Raw genomic sequence first — 15064 nt, forward strand, 5'->3', positions numbered from 1 at the left:
TCTCCAGAGGGAGGGACTTCCTTTTCAGAATGGACCATTTCAGTGTCAGTTCTGTGGGAGGGACTCCAGGGTCAGGGGGCAGAGTTCTTGGAAAAAGAATAAAGGACCCACGTGGTCCTCCTGGCTTTGTCAGGGACTGGCTCTGTGACTTTAGGACACACACAGAAGGCCTTCGTATCTTTACCCCTGAACACGAGCTGCTGTGTCTTCAGCATGAACATGGATTTCATGTAGTCCGAGCTGCTGTCTGGAATGCTATTCATTCCTGTGATTCTTGTGAAGAATGGAAGTGGTGTACATGGTATTTCTTACTAGTTTATATTTAGAAGCATTTTTAAAATGAACATGTTGGCTGACTCTTCAGTGCTCAGGGTACCACTAAATCCCCTGGTTGCTTTATCCCAGCTAAAAACACCCAGAGCCCCTTTGGTGGAGCCCTTGACGGGACGGCAGAGTCAAGGCCAGGACCCAGGCTTCCTGACTCCTTGTACCGAGTCAGCAGGACGCACTGCTTTTCCTGGCTATCCAAGGGTTCATCTAAAACACAAACAGCTCTTAGAGCAGTTGGGGAGAGAAAGCACCTAGCCCCGCCGTGCACACAGTAGATAGGCCATAAACGTTCAACTGAATAATTCAGGGATTGGTATTTGCTAATCTGGGGACATTGCCCTAGGAAAGTGAAAGTGTTTGTACTGTTGTTTTTTTTTTTCCCCTCCAGACATCTCTGAGATGTCCGTCTCACAAGTTAGAATTATGTAATGATTATGAAAACCATACTGCATCTCCAATAGACATTCATAAAAGCTACTGTTGACTCTCCCCCTTCCCATTTCTGCGAAGGCACACCGTGGGCAGTTTGACTGTATTGGGAAAGGCACGCAGGCGGGTACGTGCACCGCTCCCTTTTCGCATGTATTCACGAGGTGCTGAGGTTTGATAGGCTCTGCCTTCCCACCGGCCTTCTCAGCGTGGCTCACACCGAGTGACAGGAAGCATCTGGCAGCCATTTGCCCCTCCGTCCATCCCATCTAGCTCTGACATAAAACATCTCTGGAAATCTTACTTAGGATGAGTGTCTGACACCCCAAGAAGAGGTCTCACCAGGAGCTGGTTGGATTGCTGGTTACGGTCTGTCTGCAGAAGCAGGTAAAAGCTAGCAGGGCTGTTTATAGTTTTCCCACCTTTAAAAACAGTCAACCCAAAATAGTCTCCATGAGCAAGTGAGAGGGTAGGAGACATGCCCTCAGATCAGTGAAAACCGATTCCTAACAGCACTGGCCTGTGCTTCTCTAGCACTTAGCTGTGACCGGCCTTCACCGTTGTGACCACGGAACAGCAACTGCCACCCTTTGTGTGTGTCTTGGCTTTCTAACTCAGCCCCTGGTTGAGACCTAGCCCTCTGAAGACCTACATTCTATGTGTGGGAACACACTGATTGAAAATAATTCTCCCCAGGGACCCCCGGCTGCCTCAGTCGGTGGAGCGTGCAACTCTTGATCTTGGGGTCGTGAGTTCGAGCCCCATGTTGGGCCTAGAGATTACTTAAACGAGGAAAAAAAAAAAAAGAAAATTAAAAAAAAATATTCTCACCAGCCTCCGACTGACTCCCAGAATACAGCCAGTTTTAAAAATAGAAGAGTTTCAGTTTTTTGTTTTCTACCTTTATTACATTTTTTGAGTTTGAGATACACACAAACCACTCTCTTGTACCACACAAAAGACACCCATTCTTGTGATTTTAAAGTGCATTTCCCCTTAACTTTGTGTACAAAAATATTTATTTATTTTTTTAAAACACGCGGGCATTTCTTGACAAGGCACTTTCAGGCATCAGGTGACGATGGGCCTCCGGTTCTACATTCACACTGAAGTAAAAGTGAAACGGTGTCCTCACAGCTGCCTTCTTGGGAGTCCTCGCAGGTCCTGCAGGCTCTAGAAACTGATCACCGAAACTGCCAAAACCTTCATGGCTTTACAACTGGGGCTGCCTCGCTTTCCAACCACACCGAGGAAAAGCCGCCCGAAACCACAGACACCCTTCCCAGTCCCACGTGTCCACAGGAAGGGCAGAGAAGCCGCCAGAATGTCTTCGATGACCTTGGAGGATGCCATTAGGCTTATGACTCTTCATCCCCAGTTTCAGGGACCGGAACCCCCCAGAGCAGAGGGCCATGAGGCCTGCTCTGGCAAACCGCGCCCAGCGGAGGACTTTTCAACGAGGAAACAAATGAAAGACAATCAAGGTTTTCATTCACTGTCCACTGAGAGGGAAGACCCAGAAAAACAGCCACTTCCCACAACGGAGCCGACTTTTTTTGGTTTAGAAACACACATATAACCCATTGAATGTCCAAGTGACTACAAGTAATGCTTGTTTTTTAAAAAGCAAATTATATGCAAAGATCAAAACCACAAAACATTCATTTAGCTGTTCGAGATTTACATCTTTAAAAAACACTGAAAGAGTCATGTTTTGCCACCATTAAAATGAAACCTTAGAGAAAAAAAATAAATTCTACCTTGACTCTGAAATTGTTTTAATTTCTGGAGAACTACAGAACTCCCATTATTTCTCACCGCTTCCTCTATCATCAGAATACTTAAAAAAATAAAAATTAAAAAGAAACCCATTCAAATGCTTCCTGGCTTCCAAGAAACACTGACAGCTTATTAATTATGTATCTTTCTATAGTCCAGCTTATTTATTGCACCTAATTTGCGAATGCCCCCCAGGGCATTTGGGGGAAATAAATATGAAAAGAAATGGGGTTGCTTCCCCATTTCTGGACAAGGACACCAGTGGTGGGAGGCCTGTCCTTCGGGGGCAACTTGGAAAGGGTACTAGGACTGGGACATTCGTCACCATCACCAACAGCTGTGTGAGGGGCAAACCCCCAAGTCAGGCTGCAGTGACGTCTCCAACTAGGAAACCTGTCACTGTCTGAAGCGTGTAGACCAATTTCCTGACGGTGTGCTCCGAAATCAAGAGGGGTTCTGCAGATCCTGGGACCATCTGTTGATATCCTGGGACAGAACTGGGCCCAAGGGAGACTGACTGGTGAATAAAAGACAGTATTCTTCAGATGCCCCTGCCTCCCCGAATGACAATGCTGACAGGGAAGTCTCACAACCACGTTCTCCAGTCACAGAAGGGTCTTTGAGGCAGGTGGGGACTCGCCTGGTAGGGCGAGCATCCCAGGTGCACTGCTGGGGGATTTGCAACCAGTGCCCCCAGCAAAAAAAGCTGGGTGAGCTGGGAGTAAGAACAGGGGGAGGGGAGGGCTTTTAGCTGTTTTAAGAGATACTTATTGCTGAATTACCACATTTCAAATTTTGACACGGGAATGTCTTAAGATCACCATTACTGAAAACCAAACAGGAGTTTCTTGAGGCATTTTTCTTTTGAATACAGAATGATCTTGTTACTTTTAGTCTGGTAACATGTAAATGACAGTGCACCTTGTACCTTTCTTGGAGGAGGAGGGACTGGACTTCTTAAAATAAATTCACGACCTATATAAAATGGTTTGCTTCCATTCGGTTTTGATTTGCACTATCAATAGTTCTCATCACCAGATCTCTAGCACTGGAAGTACCGTTTGTGTACCTGATGAAGGTACATCTAGATACAACTCAATTCTGCCCAATTTCAGCAGAAGATGAAAAAGCGATTTTTCCTGTAAATTGTATTATATGATCCCCAAGTCCTACCCATCTGGGAGAGGCATAAAAAAATAAAGCATGAGATCGCAGACGAGTAACAGCCAGTTTTAGGAACCAGAATTACATCAAACATCACTTAAGAACATTTAAAAAGTCAAAACATTTTAAAGTTCAAAAAAGAAGGGGGGGGGGAACCAACCAACCACAAAACTCTAGGAGCCAAAACACTCCCTACCTGCCTGACACTAACTGACAAAGCCACAGAAGCCAGGAGGCCTTTTCTAATTGATCTGGAATATGCAAGCAAAGGCAGGCAGAAGTAGTCTCTTTGCTTGCAGAGTCCAGTGGCCGTGCCTCCAAATGCAGGCAGCTGTGCTCCCTCTTCCTGCCTCCCTTAGGAAAACCTCACCTTACTAAGATGAGGCACATGGAAAATGAGACAATCATTTAATTAAGCTCCCAAAACAAAACAAAAAAACTAAAACAAAACCCCAACCTTCTCCAAATACATATGTAAAAATATTTTTTCAACACCCCCCAAGTATAAACCAATCTCGTCCCCGAAAAATTACAGGGTTTGGGGGTCCATCTGTCAGTGAACATCCCAGGGGGTCTCAGGACAGTATGAACCAACAGACTTTTAATGCATTGTCCAATATGGGTAAGAACGACTCATCTCTGAGATTTCAGAGCTGCTGCACATTGACAATAAACTATGAGAACCTGGTGTTTTTCTCCTCTATCCCTTTATATGTACCCACACCCCATAAATAAAAACACCCAAATCAAAGTCCCTGGGTGCCAGTACAGAGTCCTGGACAGCGCAGATCACAAAGTCAAAGTCAAACCAAACACTCACCGAAGGCTTTGAGGCTATATCGGATCTGCCAATCAAAACGTCCTCAACACAGCCTGGAGGAGGGCTCTCTAGGAAAAGAGTCTAAAATCCCTCTGCAAGGAAGGAGACACCTGCAAGACAGCCGAGCAAGTTCCAACACATCTTGTAATTGGGCTGTCTGGTGACTCAGGGTAGGAGTGAGTACTTCGAAAGCTCCCCCGAAAGCCAAGAGGAAAAGCTACAGGTGTCCCCCTCGGACCGTCCTGCCTGTCAGAAGCCGGCAGTCTGGACCCCGGCACAGGACCTCGTTACTTCTGGTAACTGCTGTGCCGTTCTCTGCTGGGACACGTGTGTGGGGTCAGAAAGAGGAAGCGCATGTTTCCGTCACAGGCGAATTTGCCTCATCTTTTCCTGAATATCAGATGAACCGTGAAGAAAACAAAATGCAAAATGCAAAAAAAAAAAAAAGTGCAGCGATAGAGTGTGCAGTAAAGTACGCGTAGACAGGGAACAGCCACGACAGGCAGGAAGGACCCTGCTGGGTGGAGCGCACCCAGAGCTGAACGGCAAGGGTCCAAGGCGAGGTGGCTGGGGATGGAGTGACTTTCAGGTGACTGTCCAAATCCCAGGGGGGCAGGAGCGGCTCCTTCAGGCAGCCGGGGCGCACTCCTGGTGACTTCGTTCCCAAGCCATGTGAAGCCACCGTCCCCCAGTGTCGCCGGCAGTGCCTGCGGGCCTGGTTCCCGCCCAGGCCCCTGCCGGCACTGCGATCCTGCTCCGGACCCTCGTGGCCGCCCTGAGTGCCCAGCAGACCAGCACCCCACATCTACTCCCCTCGTGGCCGCCCTGGGTGCCCAGCCGACCAGCACCCCACATCTACTCCCAGTGTGAAACCAGTCCTGTGATCTAAACCTGGCTGGTTTTGCTGGCTTTAGGAAAAATGTGCATAGGATCCTTTCTTTTCAAAAACCCGGCCTAATGGCAGTTCAGCGTTTCTCCTGGCTTCCGTCTCCACCTGCCCGCGACCGCAGGGAAGGCTTCCGCGCACCTGCTCAGCCATGCTCCGGCACACGCAGTCCCTAATAGTAGGGCCCTAGCTTTTCGTACCCTAAATAACTCGGCCACTCTGGAAACAGACCGTAGGAACACCGAGGGCTCCCAAACTGGTCAAAGGATATTCCGAAATCGGGCCCGTTCTGTGGCACGGCTGTGCCCTGCGTGGACTTCAGCTCGGCTCGGACGATCCTATAATTTTTGCCTTTGTTGCTGTCCCAGTACGTCTGTCCGCTGCACTCAAAGCACACAGCAAACTCCATCCTCTCGTAAGACTGAATTTTCTCAGGCAAGCTGATGTCAAAGGAGAATGTGTCCCTGTCCGAGCCGGCGTAGGTGTCCTTCACATACCGACAGGGGAAGTCTGTGAAGCTTTTCCAGGTGTCGAATGTCATTCTTATTTTCACCATCTTCTCAAACGCCAGGTTCTGCACCTTCACTGTGCCTGTGATGGCTTTGTCCTTCAGGACACAGTTTTCAAGGCATACGTGGTCGGTCTGAAGCCGGTTTCGAAAGTCTAAGTAATCAGCGGAAGGCTGTGTGAAATCCAAGACAAAGCTCTCGCTCTCCGCTGTCGTCAAGCTCACAATGTTGTCTAGGAGCTCGGTGATGTTAAACGGAATATCTAACGGGTCATCGAATTCCGAGAACACTTTGACCATTGTCAGGGCCAGCCCTTGGTTGTCTGCGAAGGACACCCGCTTTTTCACCTTTTTCTCCTGGACGGTGGGGGCCACCATCCCGCTGGCTTCATTCTTGCTGCTCAGCTGAATGCAGGGCCTCAGTGGTTCGCTTGGCTTCGGTGAGGTCCTGAGGGCAAACCTCTCTCGGCGCAGGGAAGGGGCCATGCAGCTGTATCTGCACTCGATGTCCACAGCCATCATCGGGTTAGAGGAATAGGCTAGAACTCTGGCCAAAGAGAAGAGAAAGACACGGCAACGAGATCAGACAGACATTCAAGGCATCATTCCAACGGGGGCTGGCAAGCAACATCTGCCTTCGTCCCTGCCCACATGGCTGCAGTTGGGCATGAACTCAAGTGCCGGCCAGCGTGACCTTGGCTTCAGGAGAGATTAAGAGTGTTAAGTTGGCGGGGAGGAGGGGGTGGGGGGGACGAAGGTTAAAAAAAAAAAAAGTTAGGGAGCAGCTGCTGGTTTTAAAACTAAACGCACAGGTATTTCCGTCAGGATTTCTTGGGGCCCTCAGTACGCTAAAGGGCCTTGGGGAATAGCAAAAACAATGTGCTTTTGAAGGAGTTCCCAAACTGATCTGACTAAGGAACCCTTTTCTGTGGAGCATCTTGCAGAACACAGGTTCTGAGAAACATGCTTTGGTAGATACTGCTTTAATATGACAAAAAGAAATGAATTCTTTTTTTTAATTAAGATTTTATTTATTTGAAAGAGAGAGAGCACAAGTGGGGAGAGGGACAGAAAGAAGCAGACTCCCCAGTGAGCAGGGACCCCAGGACCCTGAGATCATGACCTGAGCTGAAGGCAGATGCTTAACTGACTGAGCCACCCAGGCGCCCCAAAAGAAATGAATTCATACCACAAATATTGACTGGTATTTACTATATGCCAGGGATTATGCTAGACACTAGAATTCAATTGTGAAGACAGACAAAATCCTGTACACTAGATTTTTATATACCAGTGTATCTTTCTCTTAAAAAATGCCAACAGTTCAGTTTTTCTAAACCTTACATATGGGTGGATATTTGTTTTTTTTCTATAGTGAAGATAACCTCTATAAGAATAAAAGGCAAAGAGAATCATGCTGAAGAGTAGATTAAATCTGACTTCATAAAAATGATATTTTTCTATAACTGAAAAAAAAATAAAACCAAAAGATTAAAGACAAACTGGGAAAACATTTCACAAAAGTATGGCAGCAAAGAGTTAATACCTTCATATATAAAGAGTTCTTATGAAACAGTAACAAAGTCAAATAGTCCATACAAAAAATGAGCAAAGAGCATGAATAGAAAATTCATGAAAAAAACTTAAACATGTCCCAGAAATGTGCAAAATGTCCAACCTTATAATTAAAGAATTTAGATTAGGAAACAATGCCTGTTTTCACAAACTGAGTTAGTAAAGCCTCCTTAAAAATAATACAAATACATGGATTAGTCTAAATCAGCATAACCTTTCTAAATATTCTTACCATTTTTGGTTCTAATATCACATACAGGTATTAATCTTAAGCAGTTACTTAACGCACAGCGGTTAATGTACTAAAATGTTCCATGCAACATTTTAGGGAGGAAAAGGTGAGAAAACCTAAAAGACCAATAACAGGTATCTGGTTTAATAAGGTATACGACATTCAGCGATAAAATTTTGTATCATTATTAAAACCATTATTTGGAAAAAAGGTTTAAGTGGCATGGAAAAAATTATATTGTTAATGTAAAAAATAGAGAAGATAAAACTGAGACTAGACTTTGGAAAAAAAAGAATATTGCATATACTTGTGGTATATGTACAGAAAAAAGTAACTAAAGATATACTTAAAACTGTTAGAACATCCAGGTGATGTGATTTCAGGAAATTTGTTTTCCTGTGCTGTTTCTTATATTTTTTAAAATAATAGCACTTCTATAATCAGGGAGAAAAAAATGAATCTAATAAAATGCTTCAAATATTTAAGATTGGCCAAAAACCTATCCCATCCAACACTATTGCCTCACTAAAGCCAAGCAATTTTTATGATTTAATTATCATAGCGAATTTATATCCTGATTTGATAGTTACAATGGGCTACCTCAAGAAGTCAGTGATGAATCCATCCAGGATTAAAATCTATAGTCTGCGAACCGCAGAACACAGAATCTGGATAAGGTCCCAAACCTCCCCCCTTCACTATGGTAAAAGTGTAGGTATGTGGTGGTTTTTTGGGGTGCTTGTTTTCAGGCCTCCCCTAGTTCCTGCCTACTGGTGGGGGGGCTTCAGGGTGATGGTGATAATTAAGGAGAAGCAATAGGCATAATGTTGCTCATCTTCTGATGGGAGCTGAGACCAGTGGTTCAGCCCAATAAATATCTCATTTTCAACTTCTGCTTTTGATTAATCAAATATATAAAGAAAACGAAGAGCGAAGACACATTGGGTTTGATCCCATTTTCCAAAAGAAATACAGTCATTCCCTAGGATGCAGGAACCACTTGGTGATGACTGACTGGAAAAACACACACATTCAGAGGTACAAAACAATAATTTATAGCCACAGTGTACTTATCTAAACATACATTTTAAAGGATATTTGTCTGACTGTTTCCCCTCTAACAAAACCAACAAGTGAAAATTTTAGGAGCAAATGTGCTTTCTATGATCTGTTCTTGTACCCATGCAATTGTCTGGAAAGGAAAAGTTCTCACTGAAATGGGCAGGACAGCTTTACAGAGGGTCACCAGGCTGGCTAATTGGTTCAATGTGAAAACACAAACAACCCTACACTTACAAAGCACTTGAATTTTACTTCCCCCTGTCCACTGAAAAACTTCGTTAGAATGCACTGGAATTATACTTTCAGCTCTAATGTTAACACAGGTAGTTTGTTTTTTTTTTTTAAATTACATGTGGATTAAAAATACCCCCAAAGTGGGCAAAGCCTTGCATCCCAGCCCCTCCCACTCTGCCCGCCCTTGACAACCTGGGCGTGAACTGTGAGAGGCTGGGTTCCTCCTCTGACCCTACAGCCCTTCCCCCCTTGCCTGAGTCAGCACAAGGTCAACTTAAGTTCTCCATCCTCTTCTCTATCCCTTCAAGCCTGCAAACCCACCTCATACGTGCTTCCCCACACAATGTTAAAACAGCTCATTAGAAAAAGCATGGGAAACTCTCAAGATACTGCAGAAACAGAATCCTAAAACAAGTGGGTGAGTGAAAGGCTCCACATACTTCAGTTGACTAAAGTCACTCTCAATTTTAATCTTACAGATGAAAAAGACTTAGTTGAAGACCTCGGTAAAGTTTCACTGTTTGGACCCAGTGGGTGTACATTTGCCCCTGAGATCCCTTTTATCACTTAACTCTAAGAACTAGTGCAACTGGGGGGTCGGAAGGCGAGGTGCTGGTCGGAGCCAGCTCTAGGGCCTAACTGGTTTTGAAACACCCTTCCACGAAAAGCAAAAATAAAGTTCACTATCTGGTGGCCCAAGAGTTACTAACAGGGCTACTGCATCAGGGGCACTCAGCAACCACTGCCCAGCATCCCTTTACTATTTAAGTGACACCATCACTGGAGGGAAGGACATTAACCCCTGTGGCCTTAAACAGGGGGACGATCTGACTGTTGGCCACTTGCCTATCCTCACAGGTAGCTTTGAGCTTTTATGAACTGGATCATTCTACGAGAACCAGTGTGCCAGATGCTGATTTGACGTAGGCCTTCCTCACCCTCTGCTCAAGAACTCCCCAGTGGGCTGTGATCATCACCCAGAAGTACTCTGAGCAATGGGGATGGACAAGGTCAGTTGCCTAAGTCTCTGAAAGGAAGGCACCTGGACAGGTGTTTTATCCTCAAATAAAACTGATCAGTGCCAACACAGCAAAGGCTGTACTTCGGGCCCCCTCTCCTGACACGCTCTCCTGGCTGCTCAGCCCTTTCCCAGGCCTGGCAGTATGAGTCACCAAGGTTGGCCAGGGAAAAAGTCAGGAGGAGAAGACACAGACACATATTTGAAACAGCAGAGTATGACTTAGGATTCGATATCAGTTCCCTGCAGGACAAGACGATGAGAGTATGAGTGGCTGTTACTCAGATTCTCAAAAACTTGACTTCCAAATACATGCCTAAGAGATCAATTTTGCCCCATGAGGGAATGGGCCATGCCCACGGGCAGATTTCAGGGTTCTTGGTCAAAAGAGGGCAAACCCTAACACTCCATGACAATGGAAGTGAACAAGGATCGTTTTTGCATAAATACCTTCCCTGTTCCACTAGTGACGACACACCTTCTCAAGACAGCTCATCAGGTTATGGTGGTGTTTCCTAAGGAAACTACAGACTTGTATAGACAATAACCACATGACCTTCACAGTTCCAGGCAGCGGAGCTACCGACTTTTTGGCTGTGCCTTTTCTGCGAAGTAAATCTTTTTTCAGTATTGAGGCCAAGATATTTCCCCTACATTCTCATACTCTGATAGGAAAAGACAAAAATCAGATGCACCAAGAACCCACCACGAACACTGGAAAGACACTAGGTAAGCATTTACGACCAGGTTACGAGATTATACTTTTTAAAAGACATGTCCATCTACTCTCTGGCATTACTTTACCCCCTCCCAAAAGGTTTGGCTGACACAGTATGAATAAAGCTGACATATTTTCCTTTGTACTGCGACCATGGGGCCCTTATCACAGCCTTAAAGGCCACTTGTGCTCTTCATCTTGTCACCTTCTAAAGCATCTTTGAGATCCACACACGCGCACACACACAGACTGCACATTACAGGACAGAGGTGAAGTTAAAATGCCACAGAACCTGCCATCTAAAACTGCCCAGTGTGAAACACAGAGCACTAGCTTAGGAAGGCCTCCCCCTAGCTGTGCCACTTTAGTGGAGCAAGTCCCTGAATCTTTCCGGGCTTGGGCTTCCGCCTCCGAGGTCCCTTCCAGCTCGGACTCCTCCTTGCTAATAATACCCACTAACTTCTCCTCTTTTCCCCTCTCTCACCTTTCCCTAAATACCTGTACTTTACTTTTGTGGTGAGTCCACTGGCTGTCTTCACTTTAGTCTTGGCTGCTGGACAATCCTACCAGATTTCCTCTTCTCCCCACCCCTGCTTAAAGCCCTAACTTCTCTTCTCCCGCACCCTGGGTCTCCCAGCGTGGCCTGGCCGCACAGACCACAGGCTCCAACATCTTTCAGCAACTCTCCTAGTCTTCAAGTCAAGTCTGTCCTTAGTTTTCTCCACTTCTGCAGTAAACAATACCCAGAGGGGCCCCAACTTTTCTGGGATGTCGTTCCGTTCCGAGCCCTATACCCTCTCTTCTGCTAGCAAGTCCCCTCCACACCCCTTTCTCTGGTTCAAAAGGGTGGCATGAACAGGGCACGGGGCAGGAGGCAGGCCAGTTTCCAGACTTGGAAGATCCCACAGGTCAACACGACCCTGCACCCCCCTGGGTCATACTGGCCTGCACCCCGCCCCCATGCACTCCTTCGCCTTGTCTCGCACCCACCTTTTGGGGCGTGGGGAAGCCCCCTCTCCAGCTGGCTCGCTGCTGCATCGGAGAGCCTGGAGGGAGGTGGCAGGGGAGGCGACCGCCACCGGACTACGTGAGCGTCGTGTGTCCGGGAGGCAGGGCTGACGCTCCGTTCCCGGAGATATGACCGGCAGGGGGAGGAGGACGACGAGGAGGAGGAGCCCAAGTTATCACACCAGGGCGGGGCGGCGGGGCAACCCCCGGTCGGAGCCGCGCCGCGCGAGCGTCCCCGCGCGGCCGCTTCGCCCCCGCCGGCCCGGGACAGCCAGCCTCTGCCTGGGGACCGGAGACCGTGAACCGGAGCTGGCTCTGTGTCCCATCGCCCTCGGCGGCCCAAGAGACTCCCAAGTGTGTTTCCTTGCGTATTACGGGGAAGCCAAAACCCAGGGAAAGACGAGGCGACTTTTCCTTGTCCTCCAATCCCCACCGCGCAACTTTGGGGACACCCTCCGGAAGTGTCGGGTCCCAAGCTGGAAGCGCCTTGTCTCCGGTTCGAACTCGGCACAGTAGTCCCAGCCCCAGCCACCCCCAACTACCCCTGGCGGCCAGACCGGCACTTCGGCGGAACACGTGGATCCGGCCATACTCCATCCCCTCGCTCGTCCCTGGACTGCTCTTTCCACCTGGAAGCAACAGCGTCCTCGACCCCGTCTAGAGTGTAACTGCAAGTTGGACGGTAAAAGTGCAGGTGGCAGGAATCAAAGAAGGTCTCTACTGCGCGCCCCTCGCCGCCGTTTCTCGGCCCTGCACTGGGACTCGAGGGCTTGGGGACCGACGTACCTGGTACAGCTCATAAGCCCCGATGTACAGATGCGCCAGACCGCGGCGGCATCCGCGCGGGGATGGCAGGGGCAGCGGCGACGACGGCAGGAGCGGGGGCCGGGACTCAGGTACGCGCCCTTGGTGGGCAGACGCATACGTCCGTACTCGAGAGCAGCCCGCTCGCCTCCTCCCCGTGGCCGGCCACCGAGACTCAGGCTCCCTGCCGCCGCGCTGCTCCCTTTAACTTTCCAGCACCTCTCCCCACTTGGGAAGCCATCCCGGAACCCCTTTCACGTGAACGCCCCCCACGGCCAATGGGCGCGCCCGGGACGCGAGCCGTCGACCAATGGCCGTAGAGCCGAGGTCCCGGATAGCACCGCTTCGCCACGTGATCGGCTGCGCGCCCGGAGTGATAAGGCTGCAGTCCAGGGGCTGGGAAGGGGGCAGTGGGGTCAGTGTTTCATCAGAAGCCTGGGGAAGGGCGCCAGGGGGCAGAGGCACTTTCCTACAGAAGAGCGTCCCATTACAGCAAGGAGGCTGGCACGCAGGCGGCTTGCCAAATTGCCTCTTCCTAGGCAAAGAACTGGCCCGGCAAAGCCTTCTTACAGCCGCAGTAGTAGTTGCGGTTGCATCCACGCGGTCCAGCCCCCGCCTTCATCGTACGGTTTAGCCAGGGGTTTCACCGATGACCGTTAACTTCCCCATCACTTGCCAATCCCAGAGAAGCCCCAAGAGAGTCCCAAGTGCCTCCGTGTTAGGTGGAGGCTCTCCGGGATCAGTATCTCCAGCTGTAAGGATAGTGTGGAAAACAAGTAATTACTGACGCTGGCTTTGTGCTTGTCAGCGGTCCAGTTGTTACTGTGAAAGCGATACCGTAACATCGTCTCATAAACTTGGTACTGGGGCCATTCCACGGAATGCCGCATATATAGGTCTATAGGTGAGTATATTTGAGACGCAATTACCTGACTTGAATCTGCTATGACTCCCTGTACCTGCAGGGCCCCCGTGATCTCTATGATACACCTTGAGGTCTGTAGAGAATGATGAACCCAGAAAAGACCAGCCCCTCCCTCTCATATGAGATCAGTTTAAATACATATTCACATAATCATATATCAATCTCCTTGGTGCCCAGCTCTGAGCGAGCCACTTTAGGAATGAGGATCCTAGTTTTCTAGTTTTAATGAATTTTGGAAACCGACAGAGGGTTGCCAGCTTTTTCAAGTGCCAAGACATTAAAATCAACAAACCTTACCATCTTCTGTTACCGGCCTTTTATTTTTTTTAAAAAATATTCTTTAACAACAATAAAAACAAAATAACAAAAGTAATATCAGAGTAAAGGCCGTTCCTTCACACTGGATATATTTAGCTTTAGGACAATGCATTATGTTAAACATGGCATTTGGGAATTTCTGCTTTTAAGGGATATGAGAGCAAATTCTAATTTTACTTGAAATGTAAAACTGAAACACTGGTAGGTTGCCTTAATCCAGTACAGGCCTTCAGCTCAAGACACAGTCTCCTTGTCTGAAGGGCAATTATTAGTCTTCTCCCTTCTCTTTTAATGGGCATATCTGCTAAAGGACCACCTCTGAAATCAGCTATTGGTGGGCGGTTGGCAAATAAAGTTTCTGTTCAATATTCCCTTTGCCAACTCTAAACCCCTTTTATTAGCTGATGAGTAGGTTGATTTTTGAAGCCAAGCGTTGGCTATGTTTCTTAAGCGTCGTGAGCATGCTAGAGGAGTGGGCAAAGACAAAGAGCCAACTGGTATTGCAAAATGAATGCAGGCAAGGGGTGATCTGAACCAAACCGGGAAGGAGTTGGGACAAGTAAATACAGCCTTACGGCATTAAGGTTTGGAAGCGTCTTCCTACGTGGGTCTAGGAAACCATGGGTAATGGTCTCCCCTGTGGTTTAGATGACTATTTCGGAGCAGGAGAGTGGGGCTAAACTTAGTTGTGGCTCACCACAGTCTTGGTAGGTAGGAGTGTGGCGTCTGTGAGTTTGAAGAGAGCACAGTCTCCCTAGCCATCAGAATAGAGTTGGGATGCAGGCTCTGGAGGACTGTTGCAGCCAAACTCGGCAGGTCCAGGGCCCGAGAACCTGAGCGCTGGACTGGCCCTAAGTTCTGTATGATCTTGCCTCTCCCTCATTTTATAGCAGAAAAAAAAGGAAAAACGGAGAGTGTCAACCTCTCAGTCAACGCATACCAAGTTCCTTTTATAATATCGGGCATTGGGGGCACCTGGGTGGCTCAGTCGTTAAAGGGCGTGATCCCGGAGTTCTGGGATCGAGCCCCACATCAGGCTCCTCCAGCTGGGGGCCTGCTTCTTCCTCTCCCACTCCCCCTGCTTGTGTTCCCTCTCTCGCTGGCTGTCTGTCTCTCTGTCAAATAAATAAATAAAATCTTTAAAAATAATAATAATATCGGGCATTGAATTTTAGCCTTAATGTCACTGAGTAAGCCAACCCTCCCCACAAAAATAAACGAAAAGCTTAGCAGCAGCTAAGCAGAGCCGATTAT

The 15064-nt window shown here is 47.8% G+C and overlaps 1 protein-coding gene across 2 annotated transcripts; it reads right to left on the bottom strand.

Moving 5' to 3' along the window:
• Nucleotides 1–1645: 1645 nt before the first annotated feature.
• PPP1R3B (protein phosphatase 1 regulatory subunit 3B) lies at nucleotides 1646–12790 on the bottom strand. Of its 2 annotated transcripts, none has more exons than XM_019809836.2 (2): nucleotides 12550–12790; nucleotides 1646–6463 (listed from the first exon to the last, which is right to left on the bottom strand). In XM_019809836.2, the coding sequence occupies exons 1-2, from the start codon at nucleotides 12684–12686 to the stop codon at nucleotides 5581–5583; spliced, it is 1020 nt and encodes a 339-aa protein (XP_019665395.1). In that variant the 5' UTR covers nucleotides 12687–12790; the 3' UTR covers nucleotides 1646–5580. The 2 variants fall into 2 exon arrangements, with proteins under 2 accessions (XP_019665395.1, XP_011235458.1); XM_011237156.3 differs by lacking the exon at nucleotides 12550–12790 and adding an exon at nucleotides 11746–11901.
• Nucleotides 12791–15064: the final 2274 nt, after the last annotated feature.

Source organism: Ailuropoda melanoleuca, chromosome 18, assembly GCF_002007445.2.
Source record: "Ailuropoda melanoleuca isolate Jingjing chromosome 18, ASM200744v2, whole genome shotgun sequence".
NCBI lineage: Eukaryota > Metazoa > Chordata > Mammalia > Carnivora > Ursidae > Ailuropoda > Ailuropoda melanoleuca.

Bases quoted from the DNA above. Each gene is read 5' to 3' on its own strand.
- PPP1R3B (XM_019809836.2), bottom strand. From the start codon at position 12,686: ATGCGTCTGCCCACCAAGGGCGCGTACCTGAGTCCCGGCCCCCGCTCC. The intron at 6,464-12,549 runs GTACGTCGGTCC...CTCTTTGGCCAG, and splicing joins GGGCTTATGAGCTGTACCAG to AGTTCTAGCCTATTCCTCTA.